General features: G+C 36.6%; 1 protein-coding gene across 1 annotated transcript in view; it reads left to right on the top strand.

The window, feature by feature from the left end:
• The window catches only part of edar (ectodysplasin A receptor), a 78051-nt gene that overhangs the window by 11337 nt on the left and 42545 nt on the right, over nucleotides 1-24169 (top strand). Inside the window, 1 exon segment of the mRNA XM_059343617.1 lies at nucleotides 19681-19746. Coding sequence (XP_059199600.1) covers nucleotides 19696-19746 — 51 coding nt within the window. The 5' untranslated portion in view covers nucleotides 19681-19695.

Genomic DNA, 24169 nt, shown 5'->3' with positions numbered 1-24169 from the left:
GGAGAGCAGACGATGAAAGACAGATCACCGGCAGGCAGACAATCAAAGAGTCGACTGACTGACTGGAGCTGCTGGGAGAGCTGTGTGTGTGTGTCTGTGTGTGTTATGTGTGTGTGTGTGTGTGTGTGTGTGTGTGACTTCTTTTCATGTGCCTTAAGAGTTTGTTTTTCCTGAGCACAGAGTGGGAAGCTGACAGTAAGTCTGTAATTAAAGCAATCAAAAGATGAAGAGAGATGAAGAAACATCACACAGACGAGCACGTACAGAAACACACACACACACATGTATGTGTTATTATTATTATCAGAGGGCTGATTCTCTGCTGCGTGAAGAATCTGCACATTATTTAAAGAATTACGTTTACATGAAGTTATGCAATGAGTTAGGAGTTGATATTTGAGCCGTCAGCTCCTTGTGTGTTCCAGTTACAGGAGTAAACTTCTCTGATTTGTTGCTGCAAAGCTTGTTGTGACACTCCTGTGAAAATACAGTTCATCTATCTGAAAAAGCAAGAAGTGTGTGTGTGTGTCTAGGGCTGTTTTTCCGGATGTTCCCATGAAACCTGATTAAAACATTACTTCATCATTTCAGAGGTTTGAAGGCTTGTATAGGCTAACTAAGCTATGGCAAGTTTACGCAATTTTTTTCAGCTCTCTACAACCTCTAGAAAGGGTGGTCCCCACAAGGGATGATTAAAACTGGGGTCCCCCTGACGTATGAAAACCAGTATATGTGTGTGTGTGTGTGTGTCTTGCTCATGGCACGAAGATGTGCATCCTCGATTTTGAAGATTTTTGAATTCATTTTTCTAAATATCATTATTTACGTAGGACGTGTTGCAGCATTGCACTGTTTCTGATTGGACGCCTTTTAGGGGAGCTCCGCCCCTTTTAGGTGAGCCCCGCCCCTTTTAGAGGGAGCTCCGCCCCATTGTGTGATAGGCCTACACCTGGTCAGTAACACAGTAATTCTCTCTGGATTTCCACCCTGACTCGTCTCATCTGAAGTCTATTTATCCTACCTATCTTTAGGAGTTTAAAGTGGCTACAAGGTTCCATTTAACAATAATATTCTAATAGTTTCAAGGAGTTGCAGATGAATACATACTTCCTACGGGCACTGCACTAGTCTGATAAACACAAATGTTGTAAAAGGGACCAAAAAAGATACAAAATGACAAAAAAATGACACAAAATGACAAAAAATGACAAAAAAATGACACAAAATGACGCATAATATGCAAATTCTGTTATTCGCGATTAGCATGCTAAGCGGAAATTTAGCTTTATTCACTTCTTATGTTGCATTTCTATGTAATTCAGGGATGACATTCATGTTGCTCAGCATAATGCACATAATCATCTGATATGAGATACTTGCATGCAATATAGTATATCAGCTAATTGGGTTCATGTTATTGTAGTTTTAGTGCAGCATGCTGCGTAATGTGCTAGTTCACCATTAGCATGCTAACGACTACATACTTCCTGCACTGCTCTAGTGTTAAAAAATGCTTAAATGAGAGTGAACATGTTATGACTGGACTGTTAGTGCTATAGAGTGTTTGAGTGAAGCTGCAGCTGATTTCTGCCGATATTTGATAGCTTCGTTCATTTAAACTGTCAGTCTCAATGTCTGACTCCCAATAAAACATCATTTTGGCTGCATACAACAGCTTACAAAGCTATTGCTCTAACCCGAGCGTAAACACAGCCTCACATATAATCCCTCTGCTTCCAGGCCATAAACAAGTTCCAAAGTTAATCAACGAGCAGCTCAATCCCTAAAAAAAGCCAATTATTTCATCCTTTTACAGACCGGAGCTCCACGTGCCAAATCCAGACAAGATCTCAAACACATGTTACTCACTCTGACCGCCTGCCTGTTTCAGCATGTGTGTGTGTGTGTGTGTGTGTGTGTGTTCTTGTACTTCCTACATAGTGAGGACCAGAACACGTTTTTAACCAACACAGTGAGGACATTCTTGCAAAGTGAGGACATTTCGGCCGGTCCTCACTTCTTTAAAGGCTTTTTTGAGATTTCAGACTTTGTTTTAAGGGTTAAAGGTTACATGATAATGATAATTAACTGAAACTGTATTGTGTGGTTACAAAACTAACTAAAATTATAGTGAAAATGTCCTTCGTTTTCCTCTTTGTGAACTTTTTTCATACAGAATGAAGATGGATCAGACAAAAGAAATAAAGGCAAAATTTACTGTGACCTCTTTTAATCTCCCACCCAACAAATACCCCATTACAAAACACTACAACTAATAAAAACTAAACTAAAACTAAAGCATTTAAAATAAATAAATACTAAACTAAAACGAGTAAACTCACTCTAAAAACTCATTAAAACAAACTGGATTTAAAAAACAAAGAACCACAACAAAATTAAACTAAAACTAATGAAAAATCAGAAACTATTATAACCTTGCAAGGGAATTCACTGTTACAATGAGGGTCCTCACACAGATAGAAGTACAAGAATGTGTGTGTGTGTGTATTCTTGTACTTCCTACATAATGAGGACCGTAACAGGTTTTTAACCGAAAGTGAGGATATTTTTTGCAAAATTAGGACATTTCGGCCGGTCCTCACTTCTTTAAAGGCTTTGTTTACGGGTTAAAAACAAAATTAAAACTAAAACTGATGAAAAATCCAAAACTATTATAACCTTACAAGGGAATTCACTGTTACAATGAGGGTCCTCACAAAGATAGAAGTACAAGAATGTGTGTGTGTGTGTGTGTGACAGCAGTAAAGCTCCACTTCACATCGTTCAGATGTCGAAAAGAAAGAAAAAATCTCCAACTATTACAGAAAATAGATGAGTATTTGAGGTATTTTTAACATATTTTTAGCAGCTTCCCACTTCATCAGGCCTGCACATGTCACCATGACTGCAGGTTTACTGCTCCACACTAACTTAATCAAATGAAAAATGTAATTAAATATAAATCTAGACAGATATCTAGACACGAGGAGAAGTTTACCGGCCGCAATGATAACATGATTATGACGAAGATTAATGATCTGAACGCTCGCAGGTAATAAAACTTTAACCAAGTGGGTTTGTAGATAAAACAGAAAACCACTAACGCTGGATTTCCCCTCGTCTCATGTCTCCCAGTCTGTCATTTAAACCTCCACACTTTCTGGTAAACAACTCACTAAAAACAAGATTAATTTAACCGTATGGTTTCATCATCCCACCACACGGTCGTGACACTGATTATATCTATATTTATACGCTTTATGTCACGTTTTCCACTCAAGTAGGAACACAAAAACACCCACCACAAATGATCGGATGATATTATAATGAGAGAAACTCCTTTTTACAATAGTCTATAATCATCAAAGGAGAATTTCATATAGCATAATAGCATATTATTAACCGTACAGCTGTATAATAATCATCTTCTGTAGCTATGCTTCTAATAATCTGCCTGAAAAGCATCAAAACACACCTCAGTTCACTCTAACTTTCAGTAATCATTCCAAGTGTGTGTTCAAGAATTTGGCCAATTCACTTTAAAGTAATCGTAAGTGCTGCTGGTGCCTTTTTAATTTTTTTTCACAAGGAGAATTATGAAGCAGGAATGACAGGAAAATGACAGGAAAAAGACACAAAATGACTAAAAAGACACAGAATGACTAAAAAAAGACACAAAATGACCAAAAAAAGACACAAAATGACCAAAAAAAGACACAAAATGACCAAAAAAAGACATAAAATGACAAAAGATACACAAAATGATCAAAAAAGACACAAAATGACAAAAAAGACACAAAATGACCAAAAAAAGACACAAAATGACAAAAAATACACAAAATGACCAAAAAAAGACACAAAATTACTAAAAAGACACAAAATGACCAAAAAAGACACAAAATTACTAAAAAAACACAAAATTACAAAAAGACATAAAATGACCAAAAAAAAGACACAAAATTATTTTAAAAAGAAACAAAATGACCAAAAAAAAGACACAAAATGACCAAAAAACTAAAATACTTAAAAAAGAAACAAAAAGACAAAAAAACCCCCACACAATTATCCAAAAAAGACACAGAATTACCCAAAGAAACTAATTAAAGTTACCTTCCACACACAACACGGTAAAGTGCCATTCATATAAAACTCACATTAAACTTTCATATCAAGGTGGGGGCCACAAAAAACTCCTTTTTACAATAGTCTATAATCATCAAAGGACAATTTCATATAGTATAATAGCATATTATTAACCGTACAGCCGTATAATAATCATCTTCTGTCGCTACGCTTCTAATAATCTGCCTGAAAAGCATCAAAACACACCTCAGTTCACTCTAACTTTCAGTAATCATTCCAAGTGTGTGTTCAAGAATTTGGCCAATTCACTTTTAAGTAATCATAAGTGCTGCCTTTTTTTTTTCACAAGGAGAATTATGAAGCAGGAATGTGCTGCTGGCATTCTGTCTCCTTTCTGTGATTTGCAGGCAGCTGCAGAGTAAATAGAGGAGCTGTCACTCAAACCCTCCGCTCAATCACTCTGATTGTATCTCACAACTTCCAAACAGAACTCCCTGATTGGAAAAAGATCCAAAAACAAACAGACGGCGCTATATTTTGCAGCGTGCATTAATCATTATTACCACATTGCTCATATTTTGTTCTTACTGACATGTTTGCAAATGAGCGTTCCTGTCTGCTGCAGGTTTTTATCGGTGCTGAGGGAAGACAAACTCCCCAAACTAACAGCCGTCAGCCGCTAAATGAGCCAGAAACAGATAAGACTAATTTGCAGCATGATGGTCGTCTAAGTTTGATGTGAAAATAAACTTGTGATTAAAGAGATTTCCAACTCAGACAGCAGCTGGCCCTCATCTGCTGCTAAAGATCCTTTTAGTCTGACTCCAACTGATTTATCAGGACTAGAGTGGTTCCTGTAGGAAGTATGGATCATATAGTGGGAGGTTAAGCCTTTGATGCACAACAGGGGGCTCAAACTGGCGGCCCGTGGGCCAATTGTGGCCCTCGTCATGATAATTTGTGGCCCCCACCTTGATATGAAAGTTTAATGTGAGTTTTATTTGAATGGCACTTTACAGTGTTGTGTGTAGAAGGTCCCTTTAATTACTTTTTTGGGGTAATTCTGTGTCTTTTTTACTAATTTTGTGTCTTTTTTTGTAATTTTGTGTCTTTTTTTGGTCATTTTGTTTCTTTTTTAAGTATTTTAGTTTTTTCTGTCATTTTGTGTCTTTTTTGTCATTTTGTGTCTTTTTTTTAGTAATTTTGTGTCTTTTTTAAATAATTTTGTGTCTTTTTGGTCATTTTATGTCTTTTTTTTTGTAATTTTGTGTCTTTTTTTTGGTCATTTTGTGTCTTTTTAAGTAATTTTGTGTCTTTTTAAGTAATTTTGTGTCTTTTTTGCTAATTTTGTCTCTTTTTTAAATAATTGTGTGTCTTTTTTGGTCATTTTGTTTATTTTTTAAGTATTTTAGGTTTTTTCTGTCATTTTGTGTCTTTTTTAAATTATTTTGTGTCATTTTTTTTGTAATTTTGTGTCTTTTTTGGTCATTTTGTGTCTTTTTCGTAATTTTGTATCTTTTTTGGTCATTTTGTGTCTTTTTTTTTAGTAATTTTGTGTCTTTTTTGTAATTTTGTGTCTTTTTAAAATAATTTTGCGTCTTTTTTGGTCATTTTGTGTCTTTTTTGGTCATTTTGTGTCTATTTTAGTAATTTTGTGTCTTTTTTTGGTCATTGTGATTCTGCCTCCAGCGGCCCCCAGGTAATTTGAGTTTGAGACCCCTGGTCTTAAGTGACCCGACTACGTTTTTACATTGAACATTGAGATTTACTGGAAACTATTTGAATATTATTGGAAAATGAGAGAGCACTACCACCTAATAGGGCTATGGAAGGTAAAAAATTAAAAAACAGACCCAGGGAACTGGTAATAAAATAAAAATCAATAGATTTTCCGAGGTATAGTGATTGAAAATGTAATTTGATGAGGTCATGTGTGTTGAGGTTGATCCAACCTTGCAAAGTGGAGCAATATGGTTCCTTGATAAAACAAATTTTCCTACTTTTTCTGTTTTTTTTCAGTCAATATCTGATTTTTTTTCTCGTACACTGTAAAACCCAACTTGTTGTTTCACCTTAAATATTTGAGTGTCCATGCTGGGAAAGAATTATGTGTCAGGACTAGAAAGAAAATTGAGTTAACTCAAACAAATTTTGCTATTGGACTCATTATTTTCAGTTAAAATGACTTTTTGCACAAATCTTTGGTGTATTGAAAGGGAAAAAATTGTTATGATATATATTACCCACTTACCCACTCCCTCAAGTCCGTTTTTTAAGATTTTTTTATTCCTACAATGGTCCTAATAGGCCATCATAGGAGAGAACAACTGAAAAAAACCAACAAGTAAGAGAAGAAAGAGAAAGAGTTGAATGGAAAACAGATTTTCCTTTTAGAAATACCAAACCAGGATGACAGAGACCCCTGGATCCACATGCTGCTGATTTAATTGTCATCAGAAATTAAGTGCCATGGAAGAGCCCACAAACCAAACTCCAACCTCATTCTTCATCTTCTTCGTTGGTTTGCTTCCTGGCATCTTGGCTCGGCTCCCTGGCCACTGATTGGCCCATTACTTAATCAGGCAGGAAGTCATTACCAAGCGGCGTAATGAATAGACATTAGAGGGTTAAACAGTGTTGGTGAAAAGCTGTTTCCCACACAATCCATGGGTTCTGAATGAGTTAAAGGTGGAAAGACACAGAATGATGTAGAGAAACAAGCTTATACGGCTCTTTTTTAAATAAATGGATGCAATTAAATCAATGAAACCAGGGAAAAAAGACAGAAAGAGCAACTAAAGTGCCAAAGTTGGCTCTAGTTTAGTCCCTTTTATGCAGTAAACTGGTTTAATATGACCCCAGTTGGTGCGTCTCATGTGTTATTACATTTAAATCACAAAGCTAAGGATTAAATCTTCCTAAACCCAAACAAAGATGGTAGCCGGAAGGTTTAGAGAACATGTATAAAGAATATCTGAGGGAGGCTAATTTCTGTTTTGGTGGCCACGAGATGGAATCAAAGGTTGTAGGAACCGGATTTATCCCCGGCATTAGCTCACTTTGTCAGATAATATTTATGTTGGCTTCTGTTTAATCTTGAAAGCGGACGGATCAACAGTTACTGCAAAGGTTGTTGTTTCAAATGTGACGCTGCAGCCGTCCGGAGGCCGAGGACGGAGTCAGGAATAACAAAGACTGAAGGGGGAATCAGGTTATTCCACTCTGGAAAAACTGACCTTCCAAAGATTAATCATGCAGGAAAAATCTACTGCTAATAAAAGACCAAAGCATACTTGTCGGTATGGTTGTGCTGCCTGCTGGAGACGTGATGACCAATGATGAATAGATCGTTTCCCAAAACTAATCACCTAAAATGTTCTTAGTCAACCATCGACTGTATAGAAGAAGTGGACAGTCATGGTGACGCCACCCGACTGCTTTAAAGTCTTGAGTTTGGCATTTTGGCCGTTGCTATCTTGGTTTTTTGGAGCAAGAAAAGACAAGAGACGAAAGAATAGAGCCGGGAAGAATGGCTCTAAAGGCGTGTTTCCATTAGGGTAAAAAGTGGCAGTTGGGAAAGCTTCAGGCCGCGCCCTCTCAAATATCCGCTCACTCTGCATGTCTCCATTACAAAAAAAGACCCCAGAGGGATTTACGAGACACTGGAGGTGACTAATGGTTTTTGATTGTCGAGTAATCACTTAGCGACAGTTTAAGACCATGACGAAATAGGTGAGACGCGCCAAACGTAAACAATAAGGAAGGAGACGCAGAGATGGAAGGAGCAGAGCTGCTGGGTTTGTTGCTGCTGTGTTCATGAACATGGCGGCAATGATTATGGACGGGACGAGACGGATCCTTGAAGAGCAGTTTGATAGGAATGAAAGGGAGAGAGAATGAGAGAGACACGTCACATCCTACTTAGCGTTCTATCAAATCAGCCACCAGGCTTTTTTCAGGGGAGAAAAACAGCCCCGCTCTTCTACAGGGACAAAAAATGACTGGTCAAACGGCTCCTAGGGGCGACAAACATTCAAATTAGGGGCGTTTTGGTGAGGAAGACCCGCCTCATTCCGGGTTTTTCGACTATAGTGGAAACGGAACTTAAGTTACCAGCTAGTGCTAGCTTGGTTTACGAGGTGAGTCTGTATTTCAAAATGGGCCGATGAGTCCTAGTGAAAGGGTCAAAGTTCGAAGACAGAAGTGACTAGAGGGTTGTCAGTTATAAGGTGGCCCCGCCCTGAAACATATCTTCATAAAGTATTCACGAAATAGTTTACTGAGGTAATAAATCAAGTGAAAAGTAGGGTCATTTTTCATAGACTATTTCTATACAATCTTCTTTTTTCAGCCAGTGAGTCGCCCCCTGCTGGCTGTTAGAAAGAATGCAGGTTAAAAGTTACTTCGGCATTAGATTCACTTTTCAGACCTGGAGGCTGCCGCTTGACAAAACGTTCAAATAAACTGTCATTACGTGAAAATACAGTGAAAGGCTCAAAGTTATGAGACCAAACCGCTAAACGTCCTCTTTTATATCTATATAACGTTATATATAACTTTATTGACACGTTGCCGTGGATACGCATTGTTCAGCTTCTCTCCTGGTGACGGCTCGCCTTGTTAGTGACCTGTCAATCAAAGGTAGCCCCGCCCCCAAATCATACGATTCTTTATCTTCTATTTTCTTCTAAATGGGGCCATTATTTACACTATTAACATCAGATTGTCTTGAAGAAGATTTTTTACTAGTGATTGAGACCATAGTGTTGTCCTGAAAAACATTTCTGAGGTAATAAATCAAGTGAGAAGTTTTCTCATTTTGCATTAAAATGAATGGACCCAAATGTTTTTGCAGCCACATTTAGCGCCCCCTGCTGGGATTTTCAGTATAGAATGCAGCCTAAGGCACTTGGTCCAACCCTTACATTCCCATACAAATATACATATACATCTCATAAACAAAACTGCATTCTCAATTACATTTTGAGAGAAAAAAACATTCTCATAGATTATGGTTGCAGTTTTAAGCAACAAAACTACTTGGTTAGGTCAAGGAAAATCATGGTTTGGGTTAAAATTGATAAAATAAATAAAATTGGTTATATAACTTGCGTAGGTCATTTAAAATGTGTCAACGTTGGCTTTTTTTGACATTTCTGAGCTAATAAATCAAGTGAGAAGTTTTCTCATTTTGCATTGAAATGAATGGACCCAAATGCTTCTGCAGCCACACTTAGCTTTTCGGTAATTTTCGCTAGAATGCAGCTTAATAAGGCACTTCCTGGTTTGCCTCCCTGCTCAGACCCGGAGGTTGCCGCCTGGTTTGGATGAATGCCTACTGCAGATGCCAAAAAATGTGCTAAAGTGCAGAGAATTAACATTAGCTGTCGACTTAATGTATATGTGCCTTTATGAGGTGATTAATGGGAATTTCCATGAAGCGACCCCTCCTTTCACCTACAGGCTCCAAACAGCTCCATAATGACTTTTAACTAATCAAATCTGGCCGTCATATTAAGCTGCAATCCATATCAATACAGACTTAATTCTGCTTTGAAGTCGGTGGTATTAAGGCATTATACTTGTCACTGTCGGGCAGAGAACCCTGATGAAAGACGTCTTCTTTAAGGTCTCATTGAATCGCATTGTATGAATTTTTTGAGGTCAATGGGTTTGTTATTGTGCATTTTTTAATGAAGCAGAGTAAATCGTCCTCCCATAGTTATGTGGAATTTCATATCGGGTTTCATCTGCTGACAAGAAGAGCAATCAAATGCAAGGAAATGAGAAACAGAGATGAAGACAGAGCTAATGAGAGGAGGGGGAAGTTGAGGTTTTCCGAAGAAATGTTGACAAGTGTAGCAAATGTTGCAAAATAAGTCTTTTAAAAAGAATATTTGTCAGTGGAAAACAGCTTTTTTGGGAGTGTTTTAAACTCAGAGCTGCCCAGTATGAACGCCGTGTTCCACAGGTGCCACAGAGACTCTACCTGGTAATGACACCGCTAAAGACAGGAGGGTTATTTATCGGAGATTATGTGCTCGTTAGAAGATTAATACCCTCGGGGGGCAAAAGACTTAGGCTGACTTTCATCTCAGACCTGCCCCGACAGAGAGAACAAGGGTTAGAGAGACAGAGGGAAGGTGGAAAGAGATAGAACAGAGTGTCAGAAGACACACAGAGGCTTCAAACACAGCGGCATGTGTGTGTGTGTGTGTGTGTGCATGTGTGTGTGTGTGTGTGTGTGTGTGTGTGTGCGCATCACTTTAACCCCATAATGAGTAGCCTTGAGGGGTCCACAACCATTTGGCAGTTCTTCATTTCCTGATTTGAAAAAAAAAAGTGCTGTCTACCCTTTTATCTCTTCGGCAGCAACACACAACCTCATACACTGAAGTATGCAAACACACACACACACACACACACACACACACACACACACCCGACAAACACACACACACACACCGGTTGTGGTCTTACCACAAGGACTTGTGCAATTAAGTCTATATCGCCCTCTGAAGCCAGCTCTGTGCGTATTTATAGGCCATATATCTACGTGTTAATGTGTGTTTGTGTGTGTTTTGCTTGTGTGTGTGTGTGTGTGTGTGTGTGTGTGTGTGTGTGAAGCTGTAATTAAGGAAAGATCAAACCCTCGGGGTCGGGGAATTAGCCATCATCGAAGATCAAACGGGTTTCACTCAAGTCTACGACATGGAAGAGTGAAATCAGAGTCTGACAGACAGATTCTGACCTCAGATAGCAGATAAACGGCTGCTTCCTACACACACACACACACACACACACACACACACTTGCCCCTCGGTAGCTTAGGGTGGATTTAGATCTCAGCTGTTAATGTGTTGAACTGAATTGATCTGACCTTTGGGCACATCAATCAAGAAAAAGCTTTTCTGCCAGAATCGACAGACAGTCAGTGGTTTGTTTTTGGTCTGTTGCCTGTTACGGTTAAAGGGAACGTATGATGCTCATTTCCAGGTTCATACTTGTATTTTGGGTTTCTACTACGACATGTTTCCATGCTTTGAAGTTCAAAAAACACTTTATTTTTCTTCTGCTGTCTGTCTGGATGTACCTGAATACATCCTCTGTCTGAAACGCTCCGTTTTAGCGCCTGTCTCTTTAAGCCCCGCCTCCTGATGAAGCCAGGTCTGCTCTGATTGGCTCGTGAGAGAAAGCAAGGATAGTTCTCAAGCTGTGGTTGGAGATACTAAGATGGCGGTGGTATATTCTAATGAGCCTTCATGTGACATAGGAAGGGGAGCTGAATCTGAATGTCTTGTTGATTTTTTATGTTTTCTGATCTCTGCAGCCCACAAAGTTGGTTGTCTTATTTCACAGTCAGTACATTTACATGACACTTGAAAAATACAAATTATTGCCTTAATCTGACTATAACTGGACAACTGAAGGGTTAACGTGTTAGTCCGACTGATGTCAGAGTTCTCCGCATCCAGCGTTCGTGTCTGCCCCTCAAAATCACCATCCATATTGTTGTTTTTGTTGTTCGAAAATGCCGGTTTCCCGCCTTTCTCCACATTATGATGTAACAGGTCAACCGGAAAGGGCGCCATATTAACCTGCTGAAACGACGCATATCGTCACCTATTGTTAAGGAGGACGACACGTTCCCATCAGTTATTCCATTTTCTCAGTTGCATTTAAACTGGGACAAGGACAGAAGTCCTATAAGACGCAAAAAAAAAATTGAATTTTGAGCATAGCTCGATTAAACTGTGCACGTTCCACTCGTCGCCATCTTGTTTCTGATATGGGGATCAGAGCATATGTGGAGTGTGGAGGAGGAGAGGGATGTGATCACTGACTACAGCCTCTCTACACCTCAACCTGACTCACTCATGTTAGATTAACTGGAGCATTAACTGATGCTAGTTTAAATGTTGTTACTGACCTCAGAAAACTGAGCAGCGACTCCTTGGAGTGACTGTTAGTCCAACCAAACACTGAACAAGACATTTAATGAGCAAAACCTTTTAAGTTATGAGACCAAACCGCTAAACGTCCTCTTTTCTATCTATATAACGTTATATATAACTTTATTGACACGTTGCCGTGGATACGCATTGTTCTGCTCCTCTCCTGGTGACGGCTCGCCTTCTTAGTGACCTGTCAATCAAAGGTAGCCCCGCCCCAAATCATACGATTCTTTATCTTCTATTTTATTCTAAATGGGGCCATTATTTACACTTTTAACATCAGATTGTCTTGAAGAAGATTTTTTACGAGTGATTGAGACCATAATGTTGTCCTGAAAAACATTTCTGAGGTAATAAATCAAGTGAGAAGTTTTCTCATTTTGCATTGAAATGAATGGACCCAAATGTTTTTGCAGCCTCATTTAGCGCCCCCTGCTGGGATTCTTGGTAGAATGCAACTTAAGCCACTTCCTGGTTTGCCTCCCTGCTCAACTCTTACATTCCCATACAACAAAACTGCATTCTCAATTACATTTTGAGAGAAAAAAACATTCTCGTAGAATATGTTCGCAGGTTTAAGCAACAAAACTACTTGGTTAGGTTAAGGAAAACATAGTGGTTTGGGTTAAAATGAAATAAAACTGATTATATAACTTACGTAGGTCATTTAAAATGTGTCAACGTTGGTTGTTTTTTTTCACGTGTGAATGTTTAAGGTGTCACAGAGTTTCCTATAGAACCAGGAAATCAGTCAGAATCCTTAGATCCAAGTAAAGTCTCCAAACACACATTTATACACACCTCCCTGCATCTCTCAGCCTCCCTTTCATATAATTAACACACAGAGACTCTATGAGAAATGCACTTAATAACAGTAATTAAAGATGCGTTTGTGTGAGAGTGCATGCTTAAACTTCACCGCTGTTTTTCTTTTTTTTTTACTAATCCAACATACCTGAATACGCCTTCAAATATTATTTAGCTGTGAACATAAATGTAACCTTGGAAGACAGTAGAAGTGTATTTAAAATATGGGTTTACACTAAATATTCAGTTTTTATTATGTGTCTTTTTATGTTAGTATTGAATTCTCATTTCCATGATTCACATTCATCATTACAGAACTGTCAGCAACACTGACTCTGTTTTTTATTTCATCTTAATGGCCAGAAAATTAATTTATGCGCTGGCTGAGTTGATCAAAGGATGGAGGATTGGATTGGATTCCCCGCAGGCCTTATTGACACCGATATGTTGGAGTTTGTTGGTCCAGAATATTGAATGTAACCTTGTAATTACTTGTAGATTAGAAGAGAATTATAATTATAATTGGAGGGAGGAATTTAACACCCAGCAGCCCAACAACAGTGTTTGTTTCAGGATGCTGACAGTTCATTCAACACGCTCTTATCTGAGCTGCCACCCTGTCAGAGACCACACACACACACACACACACACACACACACACACAGATTTTCATCCTGCAAGATAGGGGAAACATAAAGGGAAAAAAGGATAAAAACCTTGTAGCTTGCTTGGGAAAATGTGATTGGTAGTAAAAAAAACCGTTTTATAGTAATGAGTATGGAAGTAAATCTGTGTCATCGGAGTGAGCGTAGATTTTCAGTTTGAGAGCATAATTTGTCTTTCTCGTGCTCAGATTTTGCGCTCGCACTCAGATTTCTGCTGCTTTCTTTGGACTACTTAAGATTAATTCTACATAAATATGCTGCGTCTTAAATAGGTGACGATTCAAATAGCTGGCTAATATGGTAAATTGGTGTATTTTAAGAGAGAAGCAGTTTTACAAACAGACCATATACCCGCCCCGACGGAGCGCTCAAAAAGGCGAGGCAACGCACCTAAGACGGGCCACAATCTAGCTGTCTCCCTATTGGCTGGTGAAACACACTAGTTTAAGCGCAGGGCGGGACCACGTTCAGTCTGAGCAGACACCTCAACCTGAGAGGACGTGCGTGTTCTGAGTCCGAGCACAAAAGTTTTGAGAGCGCAGAGTTGAGATCTGAGCGCGTAGACTTTAGATTTGAGCGCGCACAGGACATATTTGAGTGCGAGCGAAATGTTTGTGTCCAAGAAGAAGAAATGTGAGCACAAGCATGTGATTTTTAAGTGCACGCACACATTTTGAAAGAAAGCAGCAGAAATCTGAGTGCGAGCGCAAAATGTGAGCATGAGGAGAACAAATCTGAGCACGAGAAAGACAAATTATGCTCTCAAACTGAAAATCTACGCTCACTCCGATGACAGATTTACTTCCATAATTGAACAGTGTTGTTTTAGGGCTGGGCGATATGAACCAAAAGTCATATCCTGATATATTTAGGCTGAATATCCTGGTATTTTTTATCAGAAAGTGAGAGCAAATGTTCAGTCAAAGTCAAATATGACATGTCACAAGTAGTTTTATTGAAACCGTTTATTTAAGTGAACATTTAAGTGAATACATAAATACAGGAGAACTTTTTAAAAAAATCAAAGCTCCATAAAGTGCACATTTAAATAAAAAAATATCTTGAATAAAAGCCGCAGCTTGCCTGGAGCAAGGATCAAAGCGCAAATTTGAACTATATCAATAAATGTGATATGGTCTAATTCCATATCACATTTAAAAATATATTGATACATATTTTATATCGATATATCGCCCAGCCCTATGCTGTTTAATCAAGTGTGCAGGTTGCTTGTATTGTTTCTTACTATTAAATGTTTCAAATTAGTCACATTTGTCGCACTTTTTTTCCTTCTGACGAACTGATTCACACCATTGAACATATTGATAATAACCAAAATCATTATGAATAAAACCATGTTAAATGTCTAGATATCAGCTCCTAAATTAAACTCTTATCAGCTATTTTTGTTGTTATCATTATATTTATCCAAACTAATGAACCTTTAGTTGTACCAGACATTAAAATGAACAAGAAACTGAAGAAAACAATGGTCTAATAATTTTTCCATGACTGTATGTTTTGTCATTTTGTGTCTTTTTTTAAAGTAATTTTTTACATCAATTTTTTGTCATTTTGTGTCTTTTTTTGTCACTTTTACATCAATTTTTGGTCATTTTGTGTCTTTTTTTAAGTCATTTTTACATCAATTTTTGGTCATTTTGTGTCTTTTTTTTAGTCATTTTTACATCAATTTTTGGTCATTTTGTGTCTTTTTTTAGTCATTTTTACATAAATTTTTGGTCATTTTGTGTCTTTTTTTTGTCAATTTTACATCAAATTTTGGTCATTTTGTGTCTTTTTTTTAGTCATTTTTACATCAATTTTTTGTCATTTTGTGTCTTTTTTTTTTAGTCATTTTTACATGAACTTTTGGTCATTTTGTGTCTTTTATTGATCATTTTTACATCTACAGTCATGGAAACATTCTTGATAATAACCACAATCATTATGAATGAAATCATGTTAAATGTCTAAATATCAGCTCTTAAATTAATCTCTTATCAGCTATTTTTGTTGTTATCATTATATTTGTCAAAACAAATGAACCTTTATTTGTACCAGACATTAAAATGAACAAAAAATTTAAGAAAACAATGGTCTAATAATTTTTCCATGACTGTATTTTTTGTCATTTTGTGTCTTTTTAGTCATTTTTACATCAATTTTTGGTCATTTTGCGTCTTTTTTTTAGTCAATTTTACATCAATTTTTGGTCATTTTTTGTCTTTTTTTAGTCATTTTTACATGAACTTTTGGTCATTTTGTGTCTTTTATCGATCATTTTTACATCTACAGTCATGGAAACATTCTTGATAATAACCACAATCATTATGAATAAAACCATGTTAAATGTCTAGATATCAGCTCTTAAATTAAACTCTTATAAGCTATTTATGTTGTTATCATTATATTTATCCAAACAAATGAACCTTTAGTTGTACCAGACATTAAAATGAACAAGAAATAGAAGAAAACAATGGTTGTTTAATCATTTTTTCCCATGACTGTATACAAAGAAAGAAAACATTTGAACTATATCGATGTATGTGATATGGTCTAATTCCATATCACATTTCTAAAAACATTGATCTATTTTTAATATCGATATATCACCCAGCCCTATGTGGAGGTATGTAGCTCTCCTGCCACCGGTAGCAGCGCTAGTTTATAAAATAAATACATTATAAACTCTCCTGTGGGTGGAATAAGAAGATGGGAACAAACGCAGCATGTGGTCCATGAATGGAGCTCTTGTTGTTTTGTTTACTTTAAAAAGTCTCTCGGAGTGATTCTGTACCAGAGGACCAGAGCCAACACATATCCTTTCAATTACAGTGACGACATTATTTACACACTCACACACACACACACACAGTGACACACACACAGTGACACACACACACACAGTGACACACTAGAGCTCCACGCTGTGCAGACAGACAGTAAATATGGTCGCAGGACATTTTTGCAGATGTACAAAGAAATAAGCAAGCAATTACACATCAGCACACACGGACACATGCATGGACTCACTCACATATATGATAATTTATTCCTTATTGGGAGAAATATGCACCGACTTTATGACTTAATGACTGTTTGTCCAGAATCACAGCCACCGTGTGTGTTCTCAGGACCTGAAACTGGAATAAAGTAGGGCTGGGCGATATATACATATATTTTTAAATGTGATATGGAATGAAACCATATATCGATATAGTTCAAGTTTGCACTGTGATCCTTGTTCCAGGCAAGCTGCAGCTTTTATTTAAGATATTTTTTTATTTAAATGTGCACTTTATGGAGCTTTGACTTTAAAAAAAAGTTCTCCTGTTGTTATACAGTATTTATGTGCACTTAAATAAACGGTTTCAATAAAACTACTCGTGACATTTGACTTTGACTGAACATTTGGGTGATTGTCATGATGCCAGTCTAAGTTCTGTCTGTGAAGATTATAAGGACATACTTTATTAAACTAAATATATTTCACTTTTATATGAGTGAACAATATAGCCATGATGAGGCACAATTCATTGTTTTGTGCTAAAATAATATTTTTTACATTTTTTAACATATTTTTGATTCACAAATTCATTACCGTAATGCGTCCAGATAAAACTGTCACAGTTTCCCCCACACTTATATACAATAAATATTTAATAAACTTTATAAAAATAAATACACATTTGTTTGAAAATGTATAATTTAACAGAATATAATCAAACATAATGTTTTTTAACAATGTATAAAGAACAAAATCTGAATGAAACTTGAGGAGAAAAAATGGTTAAATGTTACATAATGATAGAATTGTTTGCATTAAAATATGTGTATATTTTAATAAAATACATTTTGGTGATACCAGCTACCCTTGAGCATATTTAAGTGCTTTCCGAAGAAAAAACCCAAAAACCTTTTGTAGTTTTTTTTATTTAAAAATGTGTTACGGTAATGAATTTTGCTCACAGTGTCTCTAAAAATGTCAGAAAATACCTTAAAATGTTTAAAATAGAATATAAATTCATATTAAACAGTGACTTTAGATTGTATATGTTATAAAGGGTCAAAGAAAAGATGTATTTATTGCTCTTGGATTTTTGCTATGAGCTGCACCATGTTAATGACAATCACCCATTTGCTCTCACTTTGTGATAAAAATATCAGGACATATATCGTATATCAATATTTAGCCTAAATATATCGGGATTTGACTTTTGGTCCATATCGCCCAGCTGTAGCTTGGTTCACTATAGGAAAAGATCATAATTTGCATTCAAATAAGTTTAACTTACTCAACATCTGTATGTCAGCAGGTGAAATAAGGCTCCTTGAATCCCATTTTTGGAGCTTTGGGGGAAGAATGATCTCATAGGAGCCTACGGAGTCTACTTGCTTGTAGCAGAAGCACACATATGAAGGGAAATTTAATATTTTGCATGTCTGAAATGCTCCCAGTGTGACATGAAGACATGTAGAGGACTAAAAAAAAAACTGAATGTTGTGCAGCTGAACAGCAGTTCTCCAGTTGGCCCAGCCCTAAAATAAAGTTGTTTTTTCTGGTCTGCAACCAGACTTGAAAGATGTTTTTACTGGCGTTTCCACCAAACCGTTTAGGGTTTGGAAAAAAAAACAACTTCTGCCTCCTGTGTGAGACATAACAAAGAAATTGGCAGATAATTATTAAGTGATATCATCCTGATCCGTTACTGACGCAGAGAGGAATGCTACGAGCTGCTCTGCTGCTAATACATGTTTATGGGCGCTGACGTGATGCTAACGGGCTAACAGTGAGCTCATCTGGGCCACACACACACACACACACACACACACACACACACAGGGCCCAAGTTAGCAATGCTTGGATTCATGATTCATGACTTTGCTGTTTTCTAGTGCAGAAGCTTGAATTAAGATAGTTAAATCTAGAAATAAGCATGTTGAACGCTTAAAACAAGATAAATTATCTAACACAAATCATCAGGTCACTCTGCTCGGGCCAGTTCATCACTGCTGGCAGCTTTAATTTGATCTCTTTTGTACATTTTTTGTCTTTTTTGATAATTTTGTGACTAAAAGAAGATGTAAAAAGACACAAAAAGACCAAAAAAAGACACAAAAGGACACAAAAGATGTAAAATCACCAAAAAAAGACACAAAAAGACCAAAAAAAGACACAAAAGGACACAAAAGATGTAAAATCACCAAAGAAAGACACAAAAAGACAAAAAAAGACACAAAAAGACCAAAAAAAGACAAAAAAAGACACAAAAAGACCAAAAAAAGACACAAAAAGACTGAAAAAAGACAAAAAAGACACAAAAAGACAAAAAAAGACAAAAAAGACACAAAAGACCAAAAAAAGACACAAAAAGACAAAAAAGACACAAAAAAGACACAAAAAGACAAAAAAACCCACATAAAAAATACACAAAAAAGACACAAAGAGACCAAAAAAAGACATAAAATTACCCAAAAAAAGAAACAAAAGAGGTAAAATCAACAAAAATTACACCAAAAGTTTTTTTTATCTTAAGATACATGATCTAACACTTCTAAATCTAAAGTTTGTAAAATCTAAAGATGACCAAAAAAAGACACAAAAAGACCAAAAATGACATAAGAAAGGACACAAAGATGTAAAATCACCCAAAAAAGACACAAAAAGACAAAAAAAACACCAAAAAAAGACAAAGTTTTTTTTTTTTTTTTATCTTGGTAAGAACCAAATAATCATCAGGTCACTCTGCTCGGGCCAGTTCATCACTGCTGGCAGCTTTACTTTATCTGGTTTTAAGAGTTAATTCATTATTGGGTGACTTTGTGGTCATTTCATGAGTTAATTTGTGTCATTTTATGGCATTTTTGGTTGTTTTGCACCACTCTTTTATTGTGACATATTCATTTTGTGTATTTTCTGGTTTGCAATATATAAAACAATCTGAGTGGGTTCATTCTGCATAACGAGTACTTTTACTTTTGATACTTTAAGTACATTTTGATGCTGATACTTTTCTACTTTTACTTCAGTCAGTTTTGAATGCAGGACTTTTACTGTAGTGGAGTCATTTCACAGTGTGTATTAGTACTTTTACTGCAGTAAAGGATCTGAATACTTCTTCCACCACTGACTATAACTGAGCATTTCTTTTTGTTTTTCTCTCCAGGAAAAAGACGCAAAGATGTCAGAGAGGAGAGGTCAGAAGAAGTCCGTCTTTCTGTCCTCTTTATTGGTAAGTTTGTTTTCTGTCTCTTTCTCTTTAACTTCCAATCATCCTACTTAATTATCTTCCCAATTCCTCATTTATTATCCATCTTTTTTTACTTGTCTTACTCTGCTTCACCTCACTGTAAAAAAGGTGTTTAGTCTAAAACCAGATCAAACAGTAAATCTGAGGGAAATGATCTTGCTGCATGGACAGATAATTTACCTTGACAAGATTTATTAAATTAAGATTATTAAATCTAGAAATAAGCATGTTGAACACTTAAAATAAGAAATTAGCTCTTAAAATAAGATATCAAGATATTATTTTAATGTCTGGTTCAACTAAAGGTTCATTTGTTTGGACAAATATAATGATAACAACAAAAATATCTGATAAGAGTTTAATTTAAGAGCTGATATCTAGACATTTAACATGGTTTTATTCATGATGATTTTGGTTATTATCAAGAATGTTTCCATGACTGTAGATGTAAAAATGACAAAAAATACACAAATTGACCGAAAAAGACACAAAATTATCAAAAAAGACACAAAATTATCAAAAAAGACATAAAATTATATGTAAAAATGACAATTAAAAAGACACAAAATGAACAAAAAAGACATGAAATGACTATAAAAGACACAAACTGACCAAAAATAGATGTAAAAATGACCACTAAAAAGACAATGATGAAATTTGGTTCTTACCAAGATAAAAAAAACCTTTAGGTTTAGAAGTGTTAGATAATTTATCTGGTTTTAAGAGTTCATTTCTTATTTTGAGCGTACAATATAATTATATATAACAAGATATAAAAGACACAAAAAGACCAAAAAAGAAACAAAAAAGACACAAAAAAGAAACAAAAAAGACAGAAAAAGACACCAAAAAGTCACAAAAAGTCCAAAAAAAGATACAAAAAAATCCCACAAAAAAACAAAAAAGACACAAAGAAAGATACAAAAAGTTTTTTTTATCTTGGTAAGAACCAAATAATCATCAGGTCACTCTGCTCGGGCCAGTTCATCACTGCTGGCAGCTTTACTTTATCTGGTTTAAGAGTTAATTTATTATTTTAAGTGTTCAACATGCTTATTTCTAGATTTAATAATCTTAATTTAATAAATCTTGTCAAGGTAAATTATCTGTCTATGCAGCAAGATCATTTCCCTCAGATTTACTGTTTGATCTGGTTTTTAGACCTTTTTATCAGTGCTCCTTGTTCCCTTTCCTTCCTTCCTTCCCTCTCTATATTATCCAGCAGTAGCATAAATCCATAACCGTCATCATGAATATATCCGGTATCTGTTATGAGATCCGGTATATATTATGAGTCCTCTTGGCTCGTCTCCTTCAGACTGACTCATTCATCTGCCAACAGTTTGCACAACTCTGCAGCTCTTGTAGCAATTAGTCGACCTGAGAGCAGATATCTTTATAATCTGAGTGTGAATCCACAGCTTCTCTGCTCTGTTTTCATGTTGAAACCGTCTGGCAGAGTTCCCGACCGGATCTTCCTCCTCCTCCATAATTTTATGTCTTTTGTGTCTTTTTTTAGTCATTTTGTGTCTTTTTTAGTAATTTTGTGTCTTCTTTTAGTCATTTTGTGTCTTTTTTAGTCTTCTTGTGTATTTTTTTTGGTCATTTTGTGTCTTCTTTGGTCATTTTGTGTCTTTTTTACTAATTTTGTGTCTTTTTTTAGTCATCTTGTGTCTTTTTTTGGTCTTTTTGTGTCTTTTTTAGTCATTTTGTGTCTTTGTTTAGTCATCTTGTGTGTTTTTTTGGTCATTTTGTGTCTTCTTTTAGTCATTTTGTGTCTTTTTTGGTCATTTTGTCTTTTTTAGTCATTTTGTGTCTTTTTTTTGGTCTATTTGTGTCTTTTTTAGTCATTTTCTGTCTTGTTTTGGTCATTTTGTGTCTTTTTTAGTCATTTTATGTCTTTTTTTGTCATTTTCTGTGTTTTTTAGTCATTTTATGTCTTTTTTTGGTCATTTTGTGTCTTTTTTAGTAATTTTGTGTCTTTTTTTAGTCATCTTGTGTCTTTTTTTGGTCATTTTGTGTCTTTTTTTAGTCCTTTAGTCCAACATAAAATGTGATTTTTAATCCTTTTTTTACTTTCAAAACACTATCATGCTCAATATCGGTTTCAATAAAACTACTTGTGACATGTCATATTTGGCTTTGACTGAACATTTGCTCTCACTTTGTGATAAAAATATTAGGATATATATCGTTTTTTTTGTTCATTTTACTTCCTATTTTTTAGCATATTTATCTGCCAGCAGTTTGCACAACTCTGCAGCTCTTGTAGCAATTAGTCGACCTGAGAGCAGATATCTTTATAATCTGAGTGGGAATCCACAGCTTCTCTGCTCTGTTTTCATGTTGAAACCGTCTGGCAGAGTTCCCGACCGGCTCTTCCTCCTCCTCCTCCTCCTCCTCCTCCCTCCTCTGTTCTCTGTTTTCTCCTCATCAGTCACGTACGCTGACACTGCAGCACATTCACTCAGTCGGAGGTGTCAGTTTACTCTGCTGCCAAGTGGTGGCATTAGAAACGTATCGCCACCGATTCTAAAAGCTCTAAAAGACTAATGACTGATGGAGAACGTGATGCTTGGATCATATCGTACAATATCACAAAGTCAAGACTCTTTTTCTGACAACAATTGAAAAAACACTGCAAAAACTGACAAGAAATAAGGAATAAATAACTAGAACTAAGCAAATACATGCTCGAATCAAGTCAAATTATCTGCCAGCGCAGTAAGTTAATGTTTCTTTGTAAGAATTCTTTAAATAGGTAAAAATATCTCAGCACTCACTTTACATTGTTGCCGTGTTTCTCCCCTGTAAAACAGCCTGGATGCTGATTGGATAGAACGCTAAGCAGGATGTGACGTAGTACTGGACGCCACAACAACACGCAACATTTGTAAAAGCCGACTTAGAGACTTTGTTGCTATATTTAGCAACTTTTCAGACCCCTTTAGCAACTATTTTTCTACCGTAACAACGAGTGGAAGTGGCACAGTCCTCCTGCAGCAGTCTCTCCCAGCTGCAGAGCCGGAGGGGATGTTAACCCCTTAGCGTCGAGTCTGCAAATTGCTAACAGGCTAACTGTTAGCTCTGTAGCAGTACAGTGTGTATGTGCTGACAGGCTAACAGTTAGCTCTGTAGCAGTACAGTGTGTATGTGCTAACAGGCTAACAGTTAGCTCTGTAGCAGTACAGTGTGTATGTGCTAACAGGCTAACAGTTAGCTCTGTAGCAGTACAGTGTGTATGTGCTAACAGGCTAACAGTTAGCTCCGTAGCAGTACAGTGTGTATGTGCTAACAGGCTAACAGTTAGCTCCGTAGCAGTACAGTGTGTATGTGCTAACAGGCTAACAGTTAGCTCTGTAGCAGTACAGTGTGTATGTGCTAACAGGCTAACAGTTAGCTCTGTAGCAGTACAGTGTGTACGTGCTAACAGGCTAACAGTTAGCTCTGTAGCAGTACAGTGTGTATGTGCTAACAAGCTAACAGTTAGCTCTGTAGCAGTACAGTGTGTATGTGCTAACAGGCTAACAGTTAGCTCTGTAGCAGTACAGTGTGTATGTGCTAACAGGCTAACAGCTAGCTCTGTAGCAGTACAGTGTGTATGTGCTAACAGGCTAACAGTTAGCTCTGTAGCAGTACAGTGTGTATGTGCTAACATGTGCTAATAAAAATACAGATGTTTTCCCTAACATGATGAATAATCCTGATTAATAATCCTGATTACAATATTGACCAAAATAATTGTGATTATCATTTTGGCCATAATCGTGCAGCCATTTAAATTTAATGTTTGAGAAAGAAAGTATCTCTCTTGGTCCATTTGCAGAGTGGTGAAAAATCGTTGCACAATCCACATAACAAAGGTCTGTTTTCATTCCCGCTCTAACAGTTATTATATCAGCCATCATGTCAGTTATTGATGATTTTGTCCCGATGTGGTATCAGCATCGCTCCATAAACCCACAGGGGTCGCTACATTAGTGGATAACTCTCCAGTGGAGGATCTGGATACTTCCTCCTCCTCTGGTTTTAATAATCACTCCGTGTTGTTTACAGTCTCCCTGTCAAACGTTAATAATAACAGTAAAAACCCTCTGGATGCTCTGTGATCTGACCAGAGATCCTTCAGAGCTGTGGCTCTGCTGCCTGAGGAGTGTTGGTGTGACAGGAAGTTTGTTTTTCCAGCTGTGGAAAAATGTGCAGAAGAGTTTTTCTTCAGATTGAAACAGAGAGAGAGAGAAAACCCAGACACACAATGCTGCTAAATACCTTCAGTGACCCATAAATATGAGGCTAAAGGATGAAGAAGAAGAGCGGGAAACGATGTTGTGTTGTTTGTGCAGCACGAACTGAAAACTACAGGACAAAAGTTTGGAAGCAAAAAGATCAAATTTGTAGAAAAAAA

The sequence above is a fragment of the Centropristis striata genome, chromosome 10 (assembly GCF_030273125.1).
Source record: "Centropristis striata isolate RG_2023a ecotype Rhode Island chromosome 10, C.striata_1.0, whole genome shotgun sequence".
Classification (NCBI taxonomy): Eukaryota; Metazoa; Chordata; class Actinopteri; order Perciformes; family Serranidae; genus Centropristis; species Centropristis striata.
Note: the sequence above shows the minus strand (reverse complement) of the source record. Positions and strands in the feature narration are given on the sequence as shown.